The sequence below is a fragment of the Phoenix dactylifera genome, unplaced genomic scaffold, assembly GCF_009389715.1.
Source record: "Phoenix dactylifera cultivar Barhee BC4 unplaced genomic scaffold, palm_55x_up_171113_PBpolish2nd_filt_p 001229F, whole genome shotgun sequence".
In the NCBI taxonomy this organism is placed as follows: domain Eukaryota; kingdom Viridiplantae; phylum Streptophyta; class Magnoliopsida; order Arecales; family Arecaceae; genus Phoenix; species Phoenix dactylifera.
In genome coordinates, this window is record NW_024068564.1 from 6,477 (window position 1) to 34,420 (window position 27,944).

Here is a 27,944-nt window from a genome sequence, read left to right on the forward strand (position 1 = left end):
TTATGCAAAATTTAATATTTAGAAGTATATGCATGAAAAAAAATAAAAAAAAAAACACAGAAATAAGGACAACAAGGGAGGGTGTGGTAATTTCCGCTTTCCAAGGCAAGCCAATAAGGGTTCAATCACTTGATCATAGAGTAAGGTCTCAGCAAGGGATAGTTTAGTAATTTCACTTTACGGAGGAAACCAGCCTCCTCCCGCTTAAAAGCGAGCGAACAGCAGCCAAGGGGAAGTGGCATCTTGAGTCGACAAGCCCGGAAGAAAGAGAAATCCAGCCAGATCGATCAATGGATCCTGGGGACGCCTTCTCGGCGAACATCTTCAAGTGGGATCCGCCGGCGCCTCCGCCGTGCCGTTCGATGGAACCCACACCGGCGGCGGCGGCCGCGGCGGAGGAAGGGGAGGAACCGCAGCCAAGGCAGGAAAGGCGCGGAGGAGAAGAGGGTCAGCCGCGGGAGCTGGGGGAGGTGTTCTCCGGGTACGGGGTGCGGTACGCGACGGTGGCGCGGCTGGGGGAGCTGGGGTTCACGGCGAGCACGCTGGTTGGGATGACGGAGGGGGAGGTGGAGGAGGTGCTCTCCGCCCTCGCCCACCTCTTCCGTTGGGACCTCCTCCTCGGCGAGCGGTACGGCATCAAGGCCGCCCTCCGCGCCGAGCGTCGCCGCCTCCTCGACCACCACCAGGCCATGCTCTTCCTTCGCCACGAGCACCATCATCAACCCGCCGCCGGCGTTGATGAAGATGCTCGCCGGAGGATGCTTCTTCTCAACTCCCCCGGCCACCTCCACCACAACCTCGGCGGCCTCAACCACGCCCTCGACGCCCTCTCCCAAGAAGGTGAGGCCCCCATCCCCATCCAGCGCATGCTAGAAATTCAGTCTTCTATTTGCTAGGTTGCGCCGAAGGTGGGGCATTCGTCTTCTGGTTCTCCTCCTCTTTTTGTTCAATTGAAGAGAGCATTCTAATGCATTCATTCTACGAAATCTCCCTGTTATTCTTGCGAAATTGTGCCGTTGTTTTCTCTTTTTTCTTTTTTCTTTTTTTTTAAAAAAACTCCCTTTTAAATTCAACTGAACACAGAAGCCCAAGTGGTCCATGGATGTCCGCTGACTGGAGAACATGTCTACATCTCCTGTCATAGGTTGGGTTTGTTAGTTTTGATACTGCAATCAAGATTTCATCATTTTCCGACAGTATTATTATTATTGTTGTTGTTGTTGTTATTATTATCTTAAGCTTTAAGAATGAATTGCTTTTATTATTATTTCGAGATCAATGGAAGAAAAATCTAAAAAAAATAAAAGAAACGGTAAATTAGTGACCTTTTATTAAAATTCGTTCCTTATAATTTTGAAAGAAACTTGAATAATCCATGGAGTTTTATAATTTGAGAGTCCAATGGAAACACTCTTTCAGAGGCAAATTAATCTTTTCCTCCTTTTATGCATAGCATTCTTGGCCTTGGTTCTGCAGCAGCAATTAACGTAGTATACATTAATTCTCCCTTATTTTAGCTACTATGATGATGGATGAAGTGGGACAGGACTGTCGGAGGAGCCGGTGCAGCAGGAGAGGGAGGCGGCGGCGAGCGGCGGGGAGGCGAACAACGACGACGGCAGGGCCAAGCAGCGGCGGAGCACCAAGAAATCCAAAGCCAAGAAGAAGAGCAGGAAGAAGAACAAGAAGAAGAAGAGATCATCACCGGAGGCGGAGGCGGAGGAGGAGGAGGAGGAGGAGGAGGAGGATGGGTGGGGAACTGGGGGGTCGGAGGAGGGGTCGGAGAGGAGCGTGGTGGAGCGGCAGAGGGAGCACCCCTTCATCGTGACGGAGCCCGGCGAGGTGGCGCGGGCGAAGAAGAACGGCCTGGACTACCTCTTCCACCTCTACGAGCAGTGCCGCCACTTCCTCCTCCAGGTCCAGTCCCTCGCCAAAGAGCGTGGCGACAAGTGTCCCACCAAGGTACGTACTACTACTATTTCTTCTTCCACCGTGGCCCAAACCCAAGCCCTCGAGTTAGAGATAGAGAGAGCCTTTTGGGCATTAGATTGCTTCAAATGCGACGTGCCGAACTTTTATAGTGAAGATGTGTTGTTGTTTTTTTTTTAAAAAAAAAAAAACGCTCATTTGTTCTAATATGCGTCGAGCCAATGGAATCGAGAGTAATAATCTAACAAAGTTGTAGAAAAGAAATATTCTACCCGCTCCATAGAATCCTTCCGGAGTACTATGCTGAATATGGTTGTTTCCTTCAAAACTCAAATTGAAATCAAAATAATTATATTTTCTAATGAATTTAATTTGTAATTAAAATTAAAATAAAATTTAAATATCCAAAAAGAGTGAAGATTGGCTCATTCTATTTTTAAAATCGAAATAAAGGTAAAATATTTGGCATAGAAATTTTCTGTTTTAGATTTCAATTCTTTCTAGCCAAACGCACTGTAGGATGCTGGGGGTCAAATCCTGTATGCATGGTAACTTCACCACGGTAGGCAGGGGAAGATAACGGAGATCACTGTAATCGTTATAACGGTCCTCATTTATGGCCTTGAGAACAGCGACCTGGTTCTCGGGAGAAGGAGTGCGGATTTCGGCGTAATTAACGTCAGTATCTTGGGCACTGTTCTGCTACGGTCCTCTGCATCTTTTATGTCTGATGACACTAGATGATGTGTCACAGTGTGGTTGGTTTGCAAGTTGGGAAAAATTTGACTCATCAGTGCATCTACTATCCTTGACTGCCACGTCAGCAAACAGGTCTGGTGACCTGTTGTGATATATATATTTTCTTTTGGGTAAAACTGCCGTGATACTTCGAGTGATGGCGGTGGAGGGGAAATTTAGGGGTTCAAACAATTAAGGGACGTGACATGTCAACTGTGGGGTCGTAACGGGTATTAACTGTGTCCGGTCCCGGCCCATCCGGCTGACCTACAAAAAGGGCACGGTGGCAAGATCAGAAAATTCTGAGCCTTGTTCCCAAAAAAATATTTATTTCTTTTTTTCTTGTTTATATATTTTCTAACCACCATATTTGTTGCTGCCGAAAGTCCGGTAACTCTGAAGAAGAGAGATAGCCGGAAGGCCCTATTATGGTACAAATATGGTCCGAAGGTGACCATACCGGAGGAGCTGCCGGAGTGTGGAGGAAGAGGATGAAAGCCACCTTTCACGGTCGGCGATGTACCTGCACAAAGCCTCACCAGTATTTTCGGTGAAGGCCCTCCGACAATCAAGTTAGAGTGAGGTCTAGTTGGTCCAGCCAAAAATTTCTTAAGCGTTACTTGTTGGGGTTCTTTATAGTCCTGGTAGGAGTGCTTGGTAGCGGAGGTATGGCCCGTTCTCATCATGAGTGGGAGCGGCGCGTAGCCAGAGCTCGCTTGTGGCGCGCGGTGGAGTCCGTTCTTGGGAACGGTAAGGCATTGACAACTGTAGCAGGATATGGCCGGTTCCCATCATGAGTGGGAGTGGCGCGCGGTGGAATCCGTTCTTAGAAACGGTATGGCGTTGACAGCCGCAACAGGGTATGGCCGGAGTAGCATTATGCTGTCCTTGGCTGTCGTGGGCCGGTAAGCGAAGCATGGCGTGGTGGCGTCGCAATGTACGGTCACGTAAGAGGGTGTAGGCATACACATAAGTACGGTCGTTGGCGAGGCCGAACTCGTCAAGAGGTCGCATCAGGCATTTGGCAAGATCAGCTAGACGGGTGCTAAGGCCAGCCTAGCATCCCGGGTTCCGAGGTGTGCTTGGTGGAGCGTCCCGAGCTCAAGGGTCGGGGCGTTTTGCTAGAGAGGGCGCCCTGAGCTCGGTCGGGACGAGTCGGCGAATACAGGAGGCGCCCCGAACTTGGTCGGGCGAATCGGCGAATATAGGAGGTGCTCCGAACTTGGTCAAATGAGTCGGCGAATACAGGAGGCGCCACGAATTTGGTCGGGCGAGTCGGCGAATATCCGAAGTTGAAGGAGCTTTCGGCGGAGTCCGAGGTCGGGCTAATTCTGGGGCGGACCGAGGACACGTCTGGTCGGCGTTGTCATCTATTAGGCCAAAATTGGATGGCCCTTTTATTGTGGGCTGGACGATCCATTTTGCCCCTCATCAGGCCCGCCAGTAAATTGTTGAGGCCACGCAAATCAAGGATGCACTCGAAACTGTGCTAGAAGAGTGGGGTTGTACTTAGAATTTTGGTTCGATGTTAAATTTGGCATGAAAAAATAAAGATAAAGAAGTTCTCTTATTAGGGAGTCGTTCTCTTGAAAATCCTTCAATATCTAAGTCAGAATGACACTTAGAAAATAGTAGAGATTGAGAGAGCAACAACATGATGGTTTGTCGGAGCTCGAAAGTACTTATCTGAAGGACCTCCCTAGGATTGAATTGTATAGGTGACGGCTGGCACCTGTCATTGGAGAATTTGGGCTTGGACTGGTTGTTTTCGGCAGGTTGCGGCACGTCCCGGAGATCACACGCAGTTGTTTCACTCGTATATTACGCCCCGTGCATCTTGCATGTGGGGTTTGGGAAACTATTCACGATCGTCCAAAAGGCTTCTCGCGTGCTCCTAGACTTGTCATGTGGTGGGCCTTGGTTGGAGGATTGGAGGCCTCATGAAATGTTCTGATCGGTAAGTCCTCCATATCGGCTGTGGTCGGTTCCAAGGGGTATCAATATTAGTTGAGAATTATTTATGACTTATTAACATTAATAGGCTACGTATGCTAGTGATGCTAACTCATTAATAGACAAGATGGTCTCATGCTGTTCTTTACTTTTCTCTAGTCCTCTTGATTAGTTTTACATGAATGAATATATAGTAGCATCAAATCAATAGTTTGAACCCGTTATGTTGTTTCTGAATTTCAAATGTTTGATCTCTTTCTGAAATTTTATTGGATTTTCAGCATTATTTTTCAATCCAAAAGCCTTATTTTAATGACTAGATGATTAAGAGGTGAAAGATCGTATGATAGATCTTCCTATCCAAAGGCCTTTGTTTGATTGCATGGTGGTCTAAAATGATTGCATCTCAACCATACAAGATAATGGTCATGAGTTCCGTGCCAAAAATTATTACAATGTCACAATATTTGGGGAAAACAAACTATTTCCCAATGTATATTTTCTTTTTTGAAAAATTATTTCGATAGGAGCATTTTATCCAATTATGACAATTATGGCCATTTTATGATGTTCTTTGATGTTATGGTTGCTCTGTTCTGATTTCACCAAGTATACTTAGCATCACTGATGTTGCATAGCTCTCCGCCTACTAATCTCATTTTCTGAATTATAACAATCTTTTGAAAGCATGTTTCGCTCTCTACATACAATATAACTGAGACATTATTTCATGAAGCAAAACATAAGAGCTCAAAGTCCAAAACTCATAACTTCTTATCAGGAAGACCAACGGAAAACCAGCACAACATTATTCAGAGAAAACAACCACTGATATTGGAAGTACTCAAATTAATTGGAAGATCTGCACCAATTTAGACAAGGCTTATGTTTTCTTTACCAAATTACAGAAGTCATAAGACATTGGTGATCATAGTTAATTTGTTGCCATGGGTGCAGGTTACGAATCAAGTGTTTCGATATGCCAAGAAGGTTGGGGCAAGCTACATCAACAAGCCAAAGATGAGGCACTACGTTCACTGCTATGCTCTTCACTGCCTTGATGAAGAGGCATCAAATGCACTGAGGAGGGCCTACAAGGAGAGAGGGGAGAATGTTGGTGCTTGGCGGCAAGCATGCTACAAGCCCCTGGTGGCCATCTCTGCAAGGCATGGCTGGGACATCGACGCTGTCTTCAATGCACACCCCCGCCTCTCCATCTGGTATGTCCCCACAAAGCTCCGACAGCTCTGCCACCTCGCTCGCAGCAATGCCGCCGCCGCCTCCACCTCGGTCTTGGGAGCCACCTCATCCGATGGGCTCCCCCCGCCACCACCAATGTTTTAGTTGTCAGTCAGGGTCTGTCTGAGGTTAATTTGCAGGCTGTAACATGTAACTCCTCTTTGCTGTATCATCCAGTTTGGCAATGCAGCTGCAGCTATGACAAGAACGGCCTTTTCTAAATCGACCGGGAGGCAACTGACCTGAAAAATTTAGTGATGTCTGTCATTAGATGCCGAGATAACACAGCAAATGGTAATGCACTTAGTTTTAAGAACTGGCATCACAGTTAAAAGGACAAACTGTTCTTTGATTATATTGAGCTTCTTCCAAGTGAACTAAGAAAAGAAAGGCTTGAAATGTAGAGACGTGTACTTAGACTAGAGGTGGATGATTGATGTGCTAAGTAAGTAGCATGCTCGTTGTATGTGAACTTGAATTGAACTTCGAAAAACAAATTGCTGGTATGAAGTCAACTGCATGAGAAGCCGAAAGATAAAACTTTGTTAAAATCTGTGATGTTGGCATACCATGGGCTTCGCCCACGCGGTTAAATTATCGAACACCTGATACGCACTATGGATACCATTTGTTTCATGGCATGATCGGTCTCCGGCCTTGAATTGGAGCACCATGCTCTCCAACTCCACCCAACTCATCAACCCTTGTCTCTTGTAAACATTCTTCTTCATCACATCGCACAGTACTCTCTCAGCACGGTCCCATCCCTTTGAAGATGAATAGATGCTTGGGAGTAAGATGTAGTCTCCACTACCACACTCTTCAAATCACGAAATCCTTAACGTGCATTCGCTTAAAAACCTAATAAGCCTTTCCTGGTTCTCCATTCTCAGAGAAGGTTTTGATCATTGGATTCCCGTAAAACGAGTCGGAGTTCCTTTTGAGCATTTGGTCAAGCAGTAGTTAGGCATCAGCTATAAGACCGTAGTTGAGATGTAATTTAAAGAGAGAAGCGGTCAGAGAGGGATGGCATTGGAGGCCGGATCCGACGATCTGATAGTGGGAGACCATCGCGATGTCGGGGTAAGTGAGGACTGGAGGAGTGGGAGGCCTTGAGGAGGAGGGCGCGGCGGGGGGGGGGAGCCCTTCTTGAGGGAGGCGCGGAGGATGGATTTGGTGAAGGGAAGGAGACGGCCGAAGTCTCTGAGGCATTTCGTCGAATAAGAGAGACGGGTGAGGAGAAGGAGAGGCGACGTTAAAGGGCATGAAAACTTGGAGACGCTGGCGAGGGAGAGCCGGAGAGGTTACGGGGTCTGATCACCGCCAGCGGGTTTACCTGCTTGACGAATCCAAAGGTCCTAACTGTTAACGATATAAGATTAGTTGGATCTGTTTGTGCCAAGACTCTGCACCCTAATTAGATCATTTAGGGTTTGCCTTGTATCTTTCACCCAAAAGAATGATCGATTTTCTTTCGCAACATCAACCATTGGAGCACGCCTTGTACAGTTCTCAAAGCACCACAACTTTTTTATTTCGTCCATCTGCACAGATCTCAAAGCAACTATTATGTGATCCGATGGTTGACATCATGGAAGAAAACGAATCACTCTTTTGCATGAAGAGTACAACCCGAACCCATTCATTTATCCCTTTTTTTCCAATTTTTTGTTTTTGAGTTTTGAACGGTCCTTGACCTTTCATCTCGGGTTTGGACCTAAAGTTATACATGCTCCAAAATGACTCCTAATTGAGAAATGATAATTGATCCATTACTTTGTGTGTATCATAGTCGTAGTCAACTATCAAGATTCTCACTTTTGCACAATTGATCCATTGAATAACGAACCAATGAGAAATAAATTATAGCTGTCTGTTGAACTACACATCCTAGGTTCCAACTTAGTAACGAGCTCAGATTTAGATATGGTAGCGAAACCAGGCTAATGGTCATGGATTAGATACAGTTTTCATGATTTAAGATGGTGTATAATACCATTTGCCTTCAAAAGGCTAGATACAGAAAATATATAGTTATTGAATGAAATAAATATAAGAAAATTAATGATTTTATTGAGACCGCTTTTGTCTGCCTTACCATCTAAGCTGCAAGATTAGATCGATGCAATCACAAATTTTAAGAAGGCATCTTAGCCATTGCAGACATTCTATCAGCCATAATCTACCAAGTTTCATGATGGAATGCACTTCAGAACAACTCTTAGTTTGTTTATAAATGATCTCGCACGGAGTTTACATTTTATCGATCGTTCTGATGCTACTTTTCCGATAACCCTACTAATAAAGCAGCAACAATAAGAAAGTGCAAAGAACATCTGTTAAAAGAGGACATGTGATGAACATCTTGGCAAATCATGTAGAGCCTTAACTTCCCTGCCTTGCAGATATGTACACAAACATGAAGTAGCACACACTTAAAATCTCACTGAAATATCATTATCAATTTGTATCACATTTGATAGCTTTTGCACCCTGACAATCATAGATTGTTTTCTTATTGTTCCAGTGCATTTAAGAGCACAATTCACATAGTCCGGTGCAAGGTTCACTGGTACCAGACCATACCATTACCATCCTACAGTACTGTATGAGATAATGAGTTGTACCGAGTATCGGTATGGTCTGAGAGTGCAACAAAGTAGATGAAGATAATAAGCTAATTTCATGGCTGTAGTATCATTGTATCAGTTCCAAATTCATCAAGCAAAAAATTGTGGATACATGAAGGCTTTGGGAGTCACAAAATTACTTTGCCAAATTATTGCCAAAACACAGGACTAGTGGCAAGTGTATTTGTGGTCTCATGGTTGCTTTGGAATGAACTTAGAATAAATACCATCTTGTAGAAAACTAGCTTGAACAAGTTGAAACTCCACAATGTTGCTTATAATTTGCTGACCTGCAACCTCTTGATTGTGGAGGCCTACTAAAACCAACCAGGTGCCACATGATATATGCAATTCATCTGATGCTTCAACGTATCAAGAGCAAGGTAGATAGAATGCATCCCCTTTGTCAACAATACTGTTTTCCAATTGAAGTATTTGAAGAAAAAAAACTAATGTATTCTTGATTAATTAGGTTCAAAAAGACCAAATGTTAAACAATACTGTTCTGCATGTCACATTCAATGAGGCAAGATGCTAAGTTTGGCCATGCATCAATATAATTTGCAATACCTTTCGAATCTTCCTTTGGCAAAATGCAAAGGAAAGAAATGGCCACATATAAACTCTACATTAATTCCTTTCCAAGTTCTCCCAAATTTTCTTTTTAGAAAATGCAAATGCCTTTTTGAAACATGATGGGGATGTTTTGTAACATACTTTATCAAAATTATTATTAACCATGACAATGGGCATCATTTCTTCCAACAAATAATATTTTTATTTTTTTAAATAAAATAATAATTATAGTAAATAATAATAAAAAATTAATACAATTATCTAACTATTTACTTTTTATTATATAAAAAATATTGAGAAAATTTTTTAGGCACTCCTCAACTTAGGGTTAGTTTAATTTAATACCTCTCAAGTTTAAAAAGTTTCAATGTAGCCTATAAAGTTAGTTAAGTGGTTCAATATGGTCTCGAGTCCCATCCACCATCCTATGCTATTAAAACATCATCATAAAGGACAATTTTGTCCTCACTATAATGGCTTATTTATCAAAAAATATTATCTCTTCTCATCTTCTCATCTTCTCTCACTTTTACCACCTCCTCCTCTTTCAACATATCCTCATTTTCTCTCTAAGCCCCTACCACCATTCTCAATACTCCTCTTTATCTAACCTGGTCCCATCCAAGTCCCATCCACTCTTACCATTTTTTCTCTTCTAACACATCCTTCTCCTCTTCTCCAAATTCACCGGTGCCATCCTCATCTCTTGTCTCTCTCCCTCCTTTCCAACTAACTTAGACGTGAGCCCAACCCATTTCCACCACCTTCTTCTTTTCCTGTCTAAACTCCATCGTTATCTTTATCCCTCCTCTCCATCCCCCCTCTCCATCTAACCTAGTCTCGAGCCCCACATGAGCTCCACCCACTCCCACCACTTCCTCTTCTTCCAACACCTCCTCCTTATCCTTCTTCTCTCTAAACCTTCCAATGTCCTTATCTCTCCTCTCCATCTAACCTCACCCCAAACCCCATACGGGCCTCATCGACTCCCACCTCCTCCTCCTCTTCCAACACCTCCTTCTCTCTAAATCTTGTCATCGTCCTTATCCCTCCTTTCCATCCTTCCTCTTCATCTAACATAGTCTCGAGCCCCACTTGCTCTCCTTCTCATTTCTCCTCCCTATTGATCTCTGCCCCATCATCTCCTTCTCCTTCCTCCTTTGTCATGCTGTAATCTTCAACAACCCATTGCCACCTTCGACTTCGTTTGCAACATCCCTTGCACTGCCCTCTCCATTATCGCTATCGTCTCCATCTCCAACTCTATCCTCATAGTCATGCACTGCACAGAGATCAAGTATCGCAGCACCAGCTTCAATCCTACCACCTTTGACCATAGCACCATTAAGAAGTGCCACTAAAACAAAGGTATTTCAGTCCTAAAAGTCTTATGTGACCATCACATGATCGCAAATCATGTTGAAAGATCAAACTAACTTTAGGGATCACTTTGAAACTTTTTACACTCAAGGAGTACTAAGTAAAACTAGCCCTAAGTTGAGAGCGTGTCTAACTAATTTTCCCAAAAATAAAATTTTTTAGACTATACAATCATTTTGGAAGGAAAATTTAATATAAAAATTTTATTTGAAATGCAAATTATTTAGAAAAAGGTCCAACTAAAAATAATAACTGTTATTTATATTATAGTGGATGCTAAATATGGCTATTATTTTTCATACCCCTTATTATGTATATAATATAATGGTGGGTGGTCGAAACTAATATAACAATTTTATAATGGTTATAACACCGTTATTTAAAACTTTGCTGGAGGTCCATCTAGCTGAATGGGTGTCATTGTGCACCAGTATAATGTATAAATTCTTTGCATCCAATATACAGTGGATTTGCATCATATTACTTTTTCATTAGTGCAATATATTCAAAGTTATTGTCTGCAATATTATAATGACAAAAGCCTTTGTGAATGAATTTTTCTTTATAAATCAAATAACCTTTGTAGCTGGACTTTTCCAGGGAACATGACATTATTAAATTTATATCAAAAAAATATAATCAACTAATACTTTCAATGCAATTATAATATAGTGAAGAGAGAGGAGAAATAACTAATCAAGAGTTGAATGAATTTTCTTGAAACTAGAAAATCAGAGAAGTAGAAGCTCCTAGGGGCATTGGCTCATTTCTATCTTCAAAACCTTTCAATAACTCTGAATGTTTTTACAATCAAAAAAATCATAAATATTTATATATCTTTGTTAGGTACATTGCAAAGAAGATCAATATTTGTTTCTTCAAAATAAAAATAGTGGCCGCTCCTTCTATGCTTCCATTCTTTTGGTAGTGGAGTGAGAATATGTGAAGTTACCTCTTCACAACCTTGAAGCTCAGGAGAGAGAACTCTGCTACGTATGATGTAGACATTTCCATAAGAGCTAGAAAATAGAGTTTTTCTATGCGAATTTAGTATCATGAATGCTTTCAAAAAAGAAAAGAAAACACAGCATCGTGGTTTAAGATATGCCATTTTAAAAGTTTGAGGTGAATAATGCATCCTTCTAGAGGCTGCTTGGATGCATGAATTATGTATCCATGAGTCATATGATAGGTATAGGAACAAGTTAGTGATGGAAGGAGATGAATCCCTTAAAATATGAAAAATTTAGATCATAATTAATCCAATGAAGGAAAAAATTGGGAATCTAGTATTCTTATTTTTTTGGAACTGCTTGCATGGACGAAGCTCTTGATTATGTTAATTTTGACTTGACATCTTTCTTTTCCTTTATTACCTAATTTTGAAATATTAGGATTGCGTATAATGACTTTTGTTTGACTGTAATTTTGTTATGATAATTATTTTATATCCCAAACAATAATTGTCATTGGTTATTGGTCTTTTTTTGTTTCGTTAAAAAAATATTATTTTTAAGTTTAAATCCTTATACCAGCTTGAAAAAAGATATTTGACAACAATGAATTGGAAGAATGGCAATTTTTTTTATTATTGGTTTCTATATTAATCATGTTGTATATATCAATAATAAGAACTTAAATAATTGTTACTTTACTGCAACAAAATTATTAACATTTAAATTGCTTGCATAATTTTTCAAATTGTAATCTTTGTACCAAGAAAGAAACATTCTTTTTATTCAGTGAATACTAGTTTGGATATCTGGTATTGTTAATGTTATTGTTATAATTTTTATTATAATAATAAATTATTTGAATAATATTGAAATTTGAACTTTTGCCCTCATCTTTAGTTGATATGAAAGTCAATATATTTTGAATCAAAAAGTGGCAAAAAACTATATCACTATTGTTTCCAATTTTTAACATTTTAGTAATATTACGAGTCCTTTAGAGAGTATTTTATATGGCTACTTTTTTTCCAGTTTCCTCTATCTTTATCTCTAAAAACTTAATTCACCTTCCATATCTATTTCCCTTTTATTTTTTATTTTTTAGTTTTTAATTTTAAATTTGTATAATATTATTTGTTATTATTATTATTATTATTTTAAATGTGCATCATGCATACCTACTATGGCAATTTATATATGTGTGTATATATAGAGAGAGAAAGAAAGACAGGACAGGTAGGTAGATTGAACCTGAAGTGAACCAAGCTATATTATACATTCATACATACATACAAATTTATGGTATAGTCATGAGGTCTTGAGAACGGATATGAGACGAAGGGAAAATTAATAATAACAAGAAAAATGTTTGATTGAGATTGGTATAATTTAGTTCCAGTATTGATCGATTTGAGTCTAGTTTTAAAAACTAGAAAAGCAAGATAGGATTGGTTTGAAGTTGATCCTAACCAAAATTCATAAGCATTTGACCGAATGTCATAAGTGGTTTTTTCTAGTATAGGTGGTTTTTCGACATTTTTTTCTCTCCAGATATCCTGATCTGGTTCCTATATCCAGCAAAATTCATAAGCATTCCCTAAATCCATATTCTGATCCATTGGATACAAAGATTTCTATTGGAGTAATATCTGATCTATTTTCCGCCCTAGTCCTTAAGTCTCGAATATGGAGATGAGACAAAGAACGAAAATATTAACAAGGAATAAAATGCTCAATATAGGCTGGTTCAATTTAGTTCCAACAATGATTGATTTGAGTCTAGTTTCACAAATTAGAGAATCGGTATTGGATAAATTCTAAGTCGACCCCTCTAATCCGAACCAGTCTCAAATTTTTTACTTCGAAGTAAAAGGGAGTTGCTAACATCGTGGTTAATTACACTGATGTATTCAACTAGTACCCTTGGTTGTCTCTCACGAGAATTAGGACAAGAATCCCATTGCAACACAATGCAACCCAAACGCATCTCTTTTTGCTACTGCCAAAGACATGAAAACATTAGGGAGAGAAACTTATGCAAAGGTTACCAAGCCTTTAAAACCCAACACAAACTCCAAAAAAATAAATTTGGAACCATAAAAATCTTGGAATTTGTTTCAATGACTTTGATACTATCGAAGCAAAATTGAAGACTTAGATTATTCGTAGATAAAAATTATTCATGACTTTTTTACGAATGAAAATATGATAGGAAAAGATTAGAGGGCACTGATCGCTTGCATAGTTTTCATGATTAGATCACCGGCTGTTAAGTTAATTATAGCATGGAACCTGATAATTCTAGATGTATGAAACATCTTATCCATACTGTACATAAAAATGACAGTGTCGTAATCAGAAAATATTTTGTCTTGATTTAATTTATTATTTTTTATATCGAAAAAACCCTTCCCCTTTTCCTTAATCTGCAATTAATTATAAAAATATAAAAAAATTTAATTTATTTTCAATCCAACCCAAATTAATAAAAGGATGAAAAATTTTCTTCCAAATCAAATCATATTTAGGGATAAATAACTTTTAAGAATTATTTGAAAAATTCTGAAAAATGCAAGGTCATAAAACTAAGAAAGCGTTCCTTCTAAATCATTTGGTGTTAGATTGATGAATTGAAATCAAAACAAATAAAAACAAGAAGAAGAAAACGAAGAATACTTATTAAACAACCCAAACCAAAAAAATCTGCAGCTCCTCCGGTCTGCTGATTAGCTCTAATCTGACATCACCTGGTGTGCCCTTGTGGTGGTAGGTCTGGCTTTAGAATTTTAAATCAGCACAGAAGAGATCAGCCATATTCTCAATGGGCGGAAACGTCGCAAAACCATGGAGCAGTATAACAATCAAGGTATCTTAGACTCTTCATGCTGCAAGCACTAGATGCAAAATTTGTTTTACAAGTATCCAGAAGACATTAAGATGATGCAAGAGAATAGCAAAAATATTTACTAGCAATTAATTGAATTTGAAAAATCATTATTGCCCTTTAAACACAAAAATAGATTGCTATACAAAATGCTTCTCATAAACTTTATTTATCATTTCATCACCTGCTGCTAGTTATAATGGCAAAAATGAAGCTCTTCCACCATAGCAAGCTCAGAAGAGCTCAGATGTATTCACTATTTCCCACCACAGGTGGAGGTACAAACTGCACTTGGCTGACATTTTGAAGCACGGTTTCCTTTGCAAATTTTGGTTTGCAATGAGAACATCTCAAATCTTACTCACTGAGCCCTCATTTTCTTTAAACTGTACATCAAAGACTGTAAAGCTTCTTGTATCTTTGTGCCATTTGTCCGTCTCACTTCCTGAGAAGCCTGGTGCAAGCCCTGGAGACCACGACCCAACGAGGCGATCATGGGAACTGATGGCACAGATTCAGCTACACACTCAATCCCATCTCCATAAACCAGAAGCCCACTGCATGCAGCTACACTACAACCAAAGGTGGCCCATGGTGCAATCCTGAATGGTTGAGCACGTCTCCTCCTCATTATCTCGTAGAATGATGTCCGCATTGCCAACAAGCTAGTCCTCTCTGCAGAGGCTATCATACTGTGCGTCACTGCACGAATCTTCTCAGCTGATGCCGTAAACTTCAAGGTTGACGTCTCGGCTACAGCACTCGCAACCCCAGAAAGTTTTGATGGGCCAAGAATCTTGCTGAGTCCAATAGCAGCTTTCCGCTGCAGTTGGGCTAAGACAAATTGAAGGGATGCCGGAATGTTGTATGTTGCAAGCTTAATAATTGTGGAGGCAGGAACAGCTTTTGATAGGGAAGATGCGCCCAGAGCTGCTGTTGCACCTGCACCAACCGCAACCACAGGCTTATCTGCTAATAGCCGCTTTCTTTCCATGTTTTCCATCAGAGTTTCCTTGTCATTGCTATGATTATCATCAAAATGATGTACTAAGGTTTCATCAGCTAAATCTGCAACCTCTTGAGGCAAGGATGTGTTCCAGTGCCTCCTGAGACCAGTCAAGCAACCTGCATCAACTATAGCCACCACAGATCCAAACTTTCTGGCCTGCGTCCTGAGAGCTTGTGCAAAAAGGGCATGGCATTTCTCTTCAGAAGAGAGCTCTGAGAACTGCAACTTTGTTGAGTTGTCATTCTCTATTCTGTCAATGGGGCACCGCGCAGCACTATTTAAAGCTATTCTTAGACATTCAACTGCAATTCTGAAGGCGTATACATTTGATAAGATTTCAGTACTAACTGTCTCGCCTTCATTTACATTAGCAAGCATTTTCTGTGCACAGAACAGAGCTTTTCCAATAGATGGAAGGTCAATGAATATGTCATGTAGATCTGCGAGCAAGGGGTAGACAGACTGCGCAAATGGTGGAGCTTGGTAGCTACTTAATGGCCGGCATTCTCCTGGTTCCACTTCCAAAACTGAGTTGGACAAAGTTCTTTTCGGAATTAATGAATCAAGGGAACAAGTTAATGACTGAACCATCTGTGACAGAAGAGCATCAGTGAGGCTAAATTTTCTAGAATTTGAATAGATAGATGGAGTAACTTTTCCAGGAAGCAAGCTACTGGTCTGTAAGTTTAACCCTGACCTTTGTTTTCCACTTTCCACATTGCCTGAGGCAGTTGCAATACATTTGTTTTCGTATGGGGACTCAAGTAACAGGAAATGTGAATCAATCTCTTCTGCAGCTCTCTTAGCAGCCAATAAATGACCATATAATCCAACACCAAAAATCACCTGTAAGATCTGGAGGCCAGCAAAGTTTTCATACTGCTTGCTGTTAATCTTTTCTACCAAGCATCTCTTAAGCACTTCAAAAGATGAAGTTGGCACATTGTTTAATTGATTATTCTTTATGCACTTCTCCTCGGCCTGGATATCGTCCAATGCTGATGGGTCAATCTGAGCTACTACAGCTCTAGGCTGCACTTCTTTAATTAGATACTGTGCATCTAGTGCAGATTGTTCCGACAAGTTTTTAACAGCCAAAATATAAACCACAGCATCGGAATCAGGTTCTCTAAGAGCAAAAACAAACTGTTTTGTCTGTTCTGGAATTGAAAGCCTAGAAACCAATCGAGTGGAAACTTTCAGATCATGAGTCTTGAATCTGGAGAATGGCCACAGGTTTTGCAGGTGGGAAAATATTGCAGATGCCATGATCTGAACATCAATACCACATAGGATGCTCCACCCATGAGAGTTGAAAACAACTTACATTCTGCTCAAATTCTGCAAAGCAAAACCATTAAATCAATCTATAACCTTCAGGTAGTTACCTAGATTGTTATAAATTAATAGTAAGGGAACTCTTAATGCATAAAGGGATGCTTTCTTCACCAGGTCATTATTGATTACTCTTTATTTGCTTACTAAGAGCTACTTTATATGCAAGTACAGACTGACTGCCTGCCTAGCACTTCCATAAGATTTAATACACAAATCCCTTGGATGTAGCTATAAAGGGTTAGACAAGATTGGGTATGTGGGAAACCTGCAAATTGCTTAATAAAAGATCTACATTTGCAGCCTGTAGATGTAACCCAGGATATATTGGCAAGAAAAATCTCATGAGTTTCTACTTGTATATTCCAATACAGCTGGAGGATGAATAACCCTGTAAAAAATGCTTGTTATATGATAGTAACATGGGTCATCTTACCATAAATGGAATAGTTACTGTAAAAACTTCTGTTGCTTATTCACACCAGCAATAAATACTAGCGCATTATCCCTATTTGTTGCTATCTCAGTTCTCAATAGAACTCAGCAACCAAAAGTTTTGTTTTTTCTACTTAGAAAATAATAACAGTGATGGTGCTGATATCCTTGCATGACCACCATGCAACTGTGCTTCAATAAACCAGGTTGCTTTGTATCTGTTAGTATCTTCATCTTGAAGGTTATTATTAAACAGTTAACTGTAGTCCACTATATAATGGGTACTAGAATCATAATATAGATCATGAGATGTAGATGTTTCTAAATTAATGTATTTCTATAAACAAACTAGCAAGTGCAAGCCTTGACCCGATGGTAAGGTTGCTTCACTGTGACTTGGGTGTTCTAAGTTTGAAACACGGAAACAGCCTCTCTGCATGCGACCGTAAGCTTGTGTAAAGCCAACCCTCCCCAAACTCTGTAGTGGCAGGAGCCTCATACACTAAAACACCTTTTTCTTATGATCAGACTAGTAATTGATAATTTAAGTTTATTTCTTGTCCTATTCGGAAAACAATTCAAACCTCAAACAAGCGTGAGTATACAGTTTGAATATCCTCGTTTCTTTCTTTTTTTTCCTTTTTCTTTTCTCTTTGAAGTTTTAGTTCTTCTTTTACCTTTCTTTTCCAATTCCCCTTTCATCCTTTTCTCTCTTATCTCTTCTCGTAAAAGGAACCACTGTCCATTTTTTCTCCTATTAAAAACCAAGATCTACTCTCATCTCTTGTTTTATCTTTTCATCTTGATATGGATCTAAGGGTACTTTAAGGTTCACAGAATACCAAGTGGTCCCTTTCTTCTGTTTTCTTCTGTGTGCACTCCTATACCTTATTTTTCTGTGGTTACGACCTTCTCATTTTTGTTTTACATCAAAATTTATGAAGTGCTAGTTTAGCAACCTTCAGCATTTTCGATATTTGCTTGCAAATGGCCTGCCCCTCAAGTCATGCTCATATATTACCAACAGCTTAGCATAACCACCAGCAATTTCTTATAAAACATAACCAAAAATCTTCACAGAATAATTAGTATTTCATTAACCACAAGAATTCTAGTGGTGCACATTAGACAAATAGCATAAGGCCACTTAAAACCAACAAATACTTTCAGCAAGCCAGGATGGGCTTAGGCTTGAAATTCTTTGCCCAACAGTAGCTTATGACAATTGCATCATAGCGTTTTGCTGGCTGCGTAACGCAACTTGACTATTCTCATATGAAAAAAGTAACGTAATATTATACATAGTGTTATATGAAACTAGTAAAATATATAGTATGTACAAATGCACACGGATTCGATCAACTTTCAGTTTTCTAGAGAAAAGTAAAAACTCGTAATAATGTAATTGCAGTAGAGTTAATTATTATTCTTTTAGTAATAAAATTGGTTAGTGTTATCAGGGTGCCCTAAGGTAGTGATATGATAATCTGATGGAGTAAGGGACAATCAAATGGTAAAATCATATACAGAACCAAGGTTCGCCGTATTGGTCCCGGATCCCGTACCAATGCCACACTAGCATAGGCGTACCGAGTGTCGGTACGGTATGGTATGCGATACGTCCGGAGTACCGACACTGACGTACCGGTACCAGTACCCACCGGTACGGGTACGGTATGCCCGGTACTGACTGGTACCGACCGGTACTGCATACCATGTACAGAACAGTAGTCAAAAAAAAGAGTGCTAACATATTCTTAATCTCAATGGAAGAAATATTTTTCTCTAAAGAATAAAAGAAAATTTCAAATGAGGTTTAAAAATTTAAAGGAATGACAAGGAAACTGAAAATGAATGAATAAAAAGATGAGAATAAAAATATAAAATCTCCATAAAAATATTTTAGCATATGTATATATATATCACTAATAAAAATACAATTCATCATATAAAGGGAAAAAATTACAGCCAAAATAAATTCTCTTCTATGGTCATCTATAAAGCTTCCAAACAACAATAACCACAAAAAAATGAGTTAAGTAGATCCAAACTCAAGATAGATCCAACTGACTGAAGCTCAGAAAGATGGGTTAGTAATAGATCCTAAGCGATTGTATATCCTCTACAACCCTAAAGGTAAGAAACTCCAATATAAGAATGTCCAAATTTTTATTGGTTGTGCAATTTTGGCTTGTATGCAACCCACTTGTGAGATATTTTTAGACAGAAATAAAAATCTAACTAAATTCTTTCTTTGGCCTATCAAAACCTATAATACAACCAACTTGTAGGGATTTCTTGCAAGTTGGACCATAGAGGATTTATGGACATCTGAATCTAGAGTTAAGCTCTAAATTAGTCATGCAATGCTTTTGTATATCTAGATCCCACTAGTGCAGGCTGAATTAAGTTTGAAATTGTTAATCATTCATAACAACTAAGTACTCCTCTATCTTATAATAATCAAGTATATTTCACCCATCATATGCTCCTTCCTTTTGAATCAATCACATGAATGTACAGCCATTTCAGACATGTGAGAAACAAAATGCTAGGAAAAGACTTCACACCTGTCCCCATTTGCATGGAACTGTTATCTAACATGATTTTGAGTTTTCCTAATAGCTTTTATGGTCTCAACCCGTTCCCATGATTATAAGGTCAAAAAAATATATTAGAACTGTTGATTTTGAGGTAATCTCAGAAAATTAAAAGTTTCTTTATTTTTTCCTGAATTGCAAGGAAACTGTTTAGTCCATCAGGTTTTTACAAAACATACTTAAATGGAGACCACGATTATTTATATTTAATTTGAATTAATAATCAAAAAATATGTTTTGTCTTAGCTTTTTCTATTGAAAATATTGATGTGGACAAATTGCATGCAGCTAAACAAAAGATCTTTTTTTAACTTCCATGCCTCACCTACAAGAAGATAAAGCTGTTTTAAATCCTCCCTTGTGTTCTTCCCCAAGTCTGGGCATTAAGAAGCCCTACTCCGGCCCAGAATCTTAAATAAGTTGGAACTAAGCACCAAGCCTACCGTATACTTATCTAGACAACTCTTCTGCACATTAAAAGCAATGACAGGGCATACAATCCTAGTTTATCCCTAGCTCGTTTCTATCGTTGCTCGCCCTATAGAACTACCACAAACCCATGCACATATGCTCTCTTGTTGATAGACCCATGCATAGTCACTCCCTTAACAATGATCTAATACCACTTAAAAACTCTTAACCAAACTACTCTTTAAAACTATAAATACAACCCTTCAAATATATCTATATAACTTATCCTATTCTGTCCCTAGCTAATGGAAAACCTTTCAAACTCATAACAAAGACTCCTTGAATAAATGGCTTTGGTCTATACTTCCAACAAGATCAAGGAAAGCCATAGATTGGGAATAATGTGGGACGCCCAGATGGGATTCGAATGATCAATAATAACCTAGAATGGAAAAGGCACAAGCAACAAGCAGGATAAAATAACAACTAAAGGAATCATCCTGTTTTGAATCAACAAAAACTCATAGCATCTCAGAACATGATTCATCGTTTTAATGGCAACCTTCATATAACAAATAAAATAAAATAAAATAAAACAAATTGAAAGAGACCTCTTCTAGCAACCTTCTACATTGATCACTGAAACCTTATTGATGGATCTAAGCCACTTACTAAAGCATTTGTCATCTCAAAATAAACTAGTAATTCATTGATCCATTGAGACTCGTATGTGATTGGATCAGTGTGGCTATTGGTGGATGAAGGTAAGAAGAATGGGTAACATAGCATGATTGGAGCAGGTTAGGAAATGGTGGAAGTGCTTTGGGGCATGAAATGATGGGATTTAGATAGTTATGATAATTAATACGTGAGAGTTTTAGTTAGCTTGGATAATGTAGTTGAGAGTTGAGTGGAAGTGGCTCCTTTACCCAGCCTTGCCATCAAACAGAAGAGCAAGTGAAGCAGAATCCATCAAGGATTCCAATCAAGTTCGGAGTTAGGTTAGGTACGTGAAGAGTCATCAAAATAAACTTGGAGAGTATTTATATGGTTGATGGAATTGGTAGAATTTTTTATATCTTATATTAACGGTGCGGCGCCGATAAAGTAGGGTACACTCTGTATGTAATGATACAGACCGCGACGGCATACCATTTAGATGGTCAAGTTTGCTTTCTAAGATCTAATGGCTCTCATGGCTTCTGGATGAAAATTTATTCTTGCTTTTATATATAGCATAAATAAATCAGGCCTAAGTAGAATGCAAAACTTTAGCTGCATTCAAATCATCAATTACCAAAGTTTTTTTTTTTTAATTAAGTTCCTAAGCTTGTGCAACATAAGATCTGTGTATGCAAATCAAAACTTGGTTAGTGGACCATGTTTTAAAGGGAAAGGGCTTGGGTAATGATGATTTCTTGATTGGTTCAGTGATAAGTGGTTACTTCTATAATGAAAATACATTGGCTGGCTAGTTTTATTGCTTTAACTCAAGAGTTGCTGTAGCTCCTTACTTAGAGCACTTTTACTCTGCTGGTAAACAAATCACACAATAATCATCAAATAAATCTGAGGCAATTTATAATTTAATCAAAAATCATTAACCATAATTTTGGGGCTCAAATACCAATCTTAGCAACTTTAAACCCTAAAACTTTTCCTTAATATCCATCAATCCATTCTATATCAGTAATTCTTCAAAGGCCAAAAGAGACCAGCTCCTTAACAGAATACTAAGACTATTCCCATAAGAATTTAACCGTTCATCTCTTTTCCTTGCTTGAATTTGAGAAATTTAGGTAACTAACTCAAAATCAATGCTAGAACTCATGGAAAAAGGATTGAGCTATCCCATTTTTATAAAATAGATTTATACTCCATACATTTAGATCATGGTTCATTGTACCGTCCTGAACTGGATGGTACAGAGCGTACTATACCGTACCGGTTCGGTACTAGTACTAGTACGGGTGGCATACCGACACTCGGTATGCCAAAAAAATTCAATATTGTACTGTACCGATACTATGCTAGTGTGGTACCGGTACGGAGCCCGGTATCGAGACGGCGAACCTTGATTCATATTAATAGGAATGATAGAAAATATTTATTAATGTATATATTTCAACTTTTCACGTATTTCTTACATTTATTCTGGCAAATTCTTGTTTCTCTGCACTGACTATATATGAAACAATGCATTCCACAGAGTCCATCATTTCACTTCTCTTTCTTCCTAGTACCTTAACCACTTGCTTTTTTTTTTCTTATATAAAGTTTTTGACAAAGTTTCCAACTATCAAACAAAATCCAAAAAGATTTGCTTTCTTAATCCAATTCAAATTATATCTAAGGAAAAGAAAGAAAAGATAATTAAAGTATGAAAAGGAAAGCATCATAAGTAACCTAAGTGGAAGAGAGATATAACTACCATCAGAATATGTTAATAATCCAAAAATTTGAAGAAAATATCTCATTCAAACAATAAAGCAATCGCGAATAAGAAGAAACAACAACAATTTCATGTGTGTTCGAAGATCGAATATAACCTTCCATGTGTGTCAAATATTGAGCTAGGAAGAGGAAGATGCTGAAGAGAGAGAATCAAATAGAGGCCTCAATCCAAAGTGATTGATGGAACAAGAAATATGAAGTGGGCGGAGATGGTTGAAGAGAAGCAGAAGGAAGAAGTGTCAAAAAAGGGGTTGTGTTGTTGTATTGCGAGAGCTCCAGTTCTCAGGGGGAAAAGACGATACACGAGGACTTTCTTGTGTGCCCATAACATGCTGGGCTAGTAATGAGCAAACCTCAAATTGACACAATTCGAACCGGTACTCAATTGAGCCAGCTCGCCAAATTTGGTCCAGTTTAAAACATCTGGCCAAACATCCGGTTGGGTTGGTTCATATCTGATTGATTAGGTTGATCCTTTTTGATAAGTATGATTTAACCATTATGACATACAACCTTGTAAAATCAAAGTCATTGATTTTCTTATCACATTCATATACAAGTGAAACTCTTTTTCTGTGTCCTATAATTAAATTACCATCACCTTCAATCAAATAATAACATTCCCATTTTAAACAGCTAAAAAGTTAAATTACCATATTAATCCTATCACATAGTAGTATTAGAATATTAACAAGTCATTTGCCAAAAAACGAATCCTTCCAAGCAAAATGAATATTGCACCTTTTGAAGTATCTAGTACGAATCCATCTTTGTCATTCTTTTGGTCGTCATCTATCTTCATTCTTTTGAAAGGCATAGAGGAAGAACAAGCCTAATGTAAGCCAGTATAACTCATACTTTTGCTTGCTTTAATATTCGACATGTTCATAAAACAACCTTCAATATTCTTTTTCTATGGCTTAGCCACTAATGAAATCCTTAATATAATTTGCTAAAGAGGCCTCCAGAGAAGGATATATTTAAAAAGTATCTATATTAACATTTCAAATTGAAGCTGATGCATTGAGAATATGTCCAAATGTTGATTTTAAATCAAAGTATACTAGAGGGCTCCTATAAAGGCTTATGGCATATGAACCCAACTGATAGTACCTTACAAGCAAGAAGTTACCTCTTTTCTCCAAATATACATGATCCCTCTGATCCATCAGTTAAGATGGTCTAATCATTACACATATCAAACATGCTGACCTAGACATTAACCTACTACTTGCAAATCATTATCAAAACCAAAATAGTTATAAGCCTCTAGCATATCTTGTGCTTAAAGAAAATAAAAGATCTTGATGCTCCTGCGTTTGGCATGACACTTGTGCCATGATAGCCTGGTCTTTTGCAAACATATTTGCTGCTGGATAAAGGTGTAATTCACTGATTAGTAAATTCACCTAAAGGTGTAACTATGACAACAATGTCATATGACTTCTATTTTAATCCTATATTGAGAAGGCCTTAATATAAAATAATAATAAATAATGAAAACAATCAGCAAACATATCAATTCCAGATTAAATAACTAGTGAAGAGATTTTAGAATTTATGCATACAAAAAAGAATGGAACTAATCAAAGGATCATATGTTAATAAATGTGCATCGAGATAAGTTGGATTTTGATCAATTAACAATGTGTACAATAAAAGGTAGAAATCATCGAGCAATGTAAAAGTTTCTACAACAATTCCAGCATAGAAGCACTGACCTCAAAGATAAAAACCAGCTTTCCAGCCTAAAAAGCATAATTTCTATGATGACCACCCATACCAAGAAAAAAAATCAATTAGAAACACCAAAAATGCATTCTACAGGAATTCAATGCCAACTATACATACATTTGAGCACGAGAATACAATAAGTAATAGACAAAAAATAAATGAACACATGAATCTACACATATATGAAAAATTTAACAAATATAAGCATCGAATCAGAAAAAAGAAAATTATGAGAAGATACATCGATCCAAATAAGTAAATAAATTGCTCTTGGATCCACAATGTCAGAAGGTTGCAGTGAGAATGGGAGAAGGGAGTGAGTTAGAATTAGAGACATGGAGATCCACTTCAATGCTAGGGCTAAGGTTAGGGAGTAAGGCTTTGAAGAAGGCCAACAAGAGTGAGAGAGTCCCATTATGAGGGTTTTGGGAGTCTATAGAACTAGAAAGGCATATAGAAAGGATGAAAGAGTTGAAGAACAACCCAGAGGTTAGAGCTTTGTGGGGTCATGGAGCCGATTAAAACTCTGGAGCAAAGTACGCAATCTTGGTACCGGGTTCCATATCGATACCTTACCGGTTCGATACGGTACGGCACACATCATGTACCAAAATAGCTTTCTAATCACTTTTCTCAATTTTTATCCCAATACGCCTCAGTATAGGTTGATACACTTCGGTATAGGTCGGTACACATCTCGGTATGTCTCAGTACAGGTCGATATACTTCAGTACAGGGCGGTATGGGTGGTACGGGATAGTACAAGGCGGTACAAAATTTGTACCGATTCAAAGTTGAGTTTTGTACCGATTTTCTTCCATGCTGGGCAGTACGAGGTGGTACGATTAATCTTGCTTTGGCGGGTAGCAAAAGCAGTCAATAGAGTTCAAGAGTGTCATCAATAGGGCTGAAAATAGATCGGATATTGGTACTTCCATATTTTTTCAACAGACATGAATATTAATACAAATATTAAACGGATATCAAAATTAATTCCAATATTTGTTCTAAATGTATATGGATATGAATCGGATATTAAGCTAATCCATATTTATTCGAAACGGATACAAATACAAATAGAATAATAAGCATATTAATATTTTTCTATCTGGATATGGATATAAATCGGATACTATTTCAGATATTAATCAAATTTTGATCAGAATTCAATAATGAAAGCCAACAATAATGACATGATCATAAAGGATAGATTCAATAAAAAATTAAAATTTTAACAAACATTAATTTAAGCAAGAAGTCCATTGGTGGCCGTGTCCCATTTGTGCTGGCACTGATAGGGGGGCATGCATGCCAACCAACAGCAAGAGCCTTTAACAAGATTAATAAACAGCGAAGGCAGTGCAACATGGAGCATTTGAGGACTTGAGACCATCCATTGTCTTATAGTGTCCCAAACTTCCCATTGAACAAGATTAAAACTTAAAATGAGTAGTGCCTGTTAGGCTCTGAGCACTTCAAATAATGAGGCATTGGATGGTGACAAGAGCTTTGGATGGTCGTGAACTTTTCCACCCCCACCAACTTCACCACTTCAAAAGATTAGACTCAAAATCGGAAGAGTATTGCCTACCAGTATCTGAATACTTGAAATAATGAGGTGGGCCGTGAAAGCTAGAGGTGGTGACAGAAAATTGGACAAAGCAGTGAGCTTCCAGCACAAGTTTGGCAAAGTTTACTCTAAGAAAATCAATGGTTCAAAAAAAACAAAATCTCTGAGGGTAATGTCAAAGCTACAAATTTGAGTTATCTCTATAATCCCACAAAAACAGATTTCCCTCTGAACCAAAAGAAATAGCAGAAGAAGATAGAGATCAAGCAGGTTTGTCCCTTTCTAAACTAAGAGAGAAAAAGGATGAAGAAGAACTAATCTTCAAAGGGCATAAGCTTCCTACAATTGACAATGGTGTTCTATGACCTAAAATGATATATCCTTGAGATCATTATGTCATTCTTGCAACATGGACAACTTGTTTGGCTAGTAGTAAGACACTTCCATCTCATTCTTAGTTTAACCCTTAACACTTTTATGCAATCTCCCCTATAACCATCAACAGGCCTGAGAGAGAATCCAAAAGCAGACGCAGCACTGGTAGAGATTGGTATCAAGGCCAAAGCGTCGAGGCCCGCCCAAATCCGTGGCCACCGGACGCCGCAGGATCATCATACTTCCCTCAGAAACCCCCACTAAAAAAATACCGTCCAAACCAGTAAATCCACTTTACCTCGTGGATTAAAACCCCACAACCTCCGAACTCCCAGCCAATAAATCAACAAAACAAACACGGAAACAGGAAAAGGAGACCAAGACTCAAGATTTGTGTACCTAGTATCGCGCTTCAATGCTTGCACCGCCGGTCGGGAACGTCGCTCGTTGCCGATCGCCGGTCCCTGCTTGGGAGGAGGGAAGGAGTACCGACGGGGAACCAACCCTAGCGGCCTCCAACGCTCGAAGACGTCGAAGAGGAAAACGAAGGGAATTGGGAACGGGATCGGTGGAACACGGATCGGGTTGGCTTGGATCCGGACCGAACCTATACTATATATTTGTACGCTTGTATTAAAAACGGATATCCGAATCCGGAAAAAAATTCAAAGATATCCGTATCTGAGCCTGTATCCGAGTTTTTTGGGTTTTTTTCCTTTTTTTAAAGCCCATGGCCCAATGACGTGTCATCCGCAAACAAAAATGCAACTCAAATCCCATGGGACCGAGCATTGATCCTGGTACAAAACCTCACGATGGTTAATTGCTTGGGCAGCAATCAGCAGCTTGATTAGCTTCTTTAAACATATGGAATGCTCGAAAACTGATTGTAGCAAACTTCCACTGCCAAATTTCCTTCAACAATGGGTTAGTATGCAATCTACAACAGGGATAAGAATTTATCTATGAAATAATAGTGGCTGAATTCCCTTCGACCCATACCCTTAAAAGAGGTGTTTGGTATGGGGTGATCGTCCTAGGATCAAGAGTGATGTGAGTGAAGATGATGAGATCACCGCGTTTAGTTGCACTACGATGATCCTACGTGGCGGTGATCATAAATCATCTCCACTCCTCAAATTACCGCCCAACTCAGTGATGGGATATCTGTCCTTGAGGTCGGGAATCCAAGATCACGTAGTGATCTTAGGTTGGAAGTTAAAGACAAAAATACCCCTCAATTTAGCAGAAAAATTGATATATACCATCAATATATTTTGTTGATATTATATATTATATTAATGACATATATTATATTATAATATATTATTAATCATATTATTATTATATTATTATTGAAGGATAATTTTAAATTATAGTAGAAATATATTATTATATTTTATATTTATATAATGAAAATATTTAATATATTACTCCTATTTATCTTATTTTCTAATCAAAATAATTATTAGTATTAAAAAATCTATTATAAGTATAAATAAAAATATTAATTCTATAATAAAAAGTAACATATTTTTATAAGATTAATAATTTATAGGAGTAATAAATATATTTTTATAGAATATATTAATAATTAATATATTGATAAATATATTAATATTTTATTATAATATATTTTATATGATTAATAAATATATGATAAGTGCTACTAAAAGTAGAATATGTGACAAAATTATGGAGCTATTATAGGAATTAGCATATTGACTTATATTTTTGAT

The 27,944-nt window shown here is 38.3% G+C and overlaps 2 protein-coding genes across 3 annotated transcripts; one reads left to right on the forward strand and one right to left on the reverse strand.

Moving 5' to 3' along the window:
* Positions 1-255: 255 nt before the first annotated feature.
* Positions 256-6,062, forward strand: LOC103695575 (floricaula/leafy homolog). The gene is made up of 3 exons (XM_008776939.3): positions 256-840; positions 1,547-1,962; positions 5,578-6,062. Exons 1-3 carry the CDS (start codon positions 291-293, stop codon positions 5,962-5,964), a joined length of 1,353 nt encoding a protein of 450 aa, XP_008775161.1. The 5' UTR covers positions 256-290; the 3' UTR covers positions 5,965-6,062.
* An 8,246-nt stretch (positions 6,063-14,308) lies between these two features.
* On the reverse strand, positions 14,309-26,800 carry LOC103695572. Of its 2 annotated transcripts, XM_026800580.2 has the most exons (3): positions 26,605-26,800; positions 24,248-24,290; positions 14,309-16,632 (listed from the first exon to the last, which is right to left on the reverse strand). In XM_026800580.2, exon 3 carries the CDS (start codon positions 16,558-16,560, stop codon positions 14,644-14,646), a length of 1,917 nt encoding a protein of 638 aa, XP_026656381.2. In that variant the 5' UTR covers positions 16,561-16,632; positions 24,248-24,290; positions 26,605-26,800; the 3' UTR covers positions 14,309-14,643. The 2 variants fall into 2 exon arrangements, with proteins under 2 accessions (XP_026656381.2, XP_008775158.2); XM_008776936.3 differs by lacking the exon at positions 24,248-24,290.
* Between the last annotated feature and the right edge of the window lie 1,144 nt (positions 26,801-27,944).

Excerpts from the sequence above, each read along its gene's own strand:
- LOC103695575 (XM_008776939.3), top strand. The coding sequence starts at position 291 with ATGGATCCTGGGGACGCCTTCTCGGCGAACATCTTCAAGTGGGATCCG. Across the intron at positions 841-1,546 it reads CGACGCCCTCTCCCAAGAAG|GACTGTCGGAGGAGCCGGTG; the intron begins GTGAGGCCCCCA and ends GAAGTGGGACAG. Across the intron at positions 1,963-5,577 it reads GCGACAAGTGTCCCACCAAG|GTTACGAATCAAGTGTTTCG; the intron begins GTACGTACTACT and ends CCATGGGTGCAG.
- LOC103695572 (XM_008776936.3), bottom strand. The coding sequence starts at position 16,560 with ATGGCATCTGCAATATTTTCCCACCTGCAAAACCTGTGGCCATTCTCC.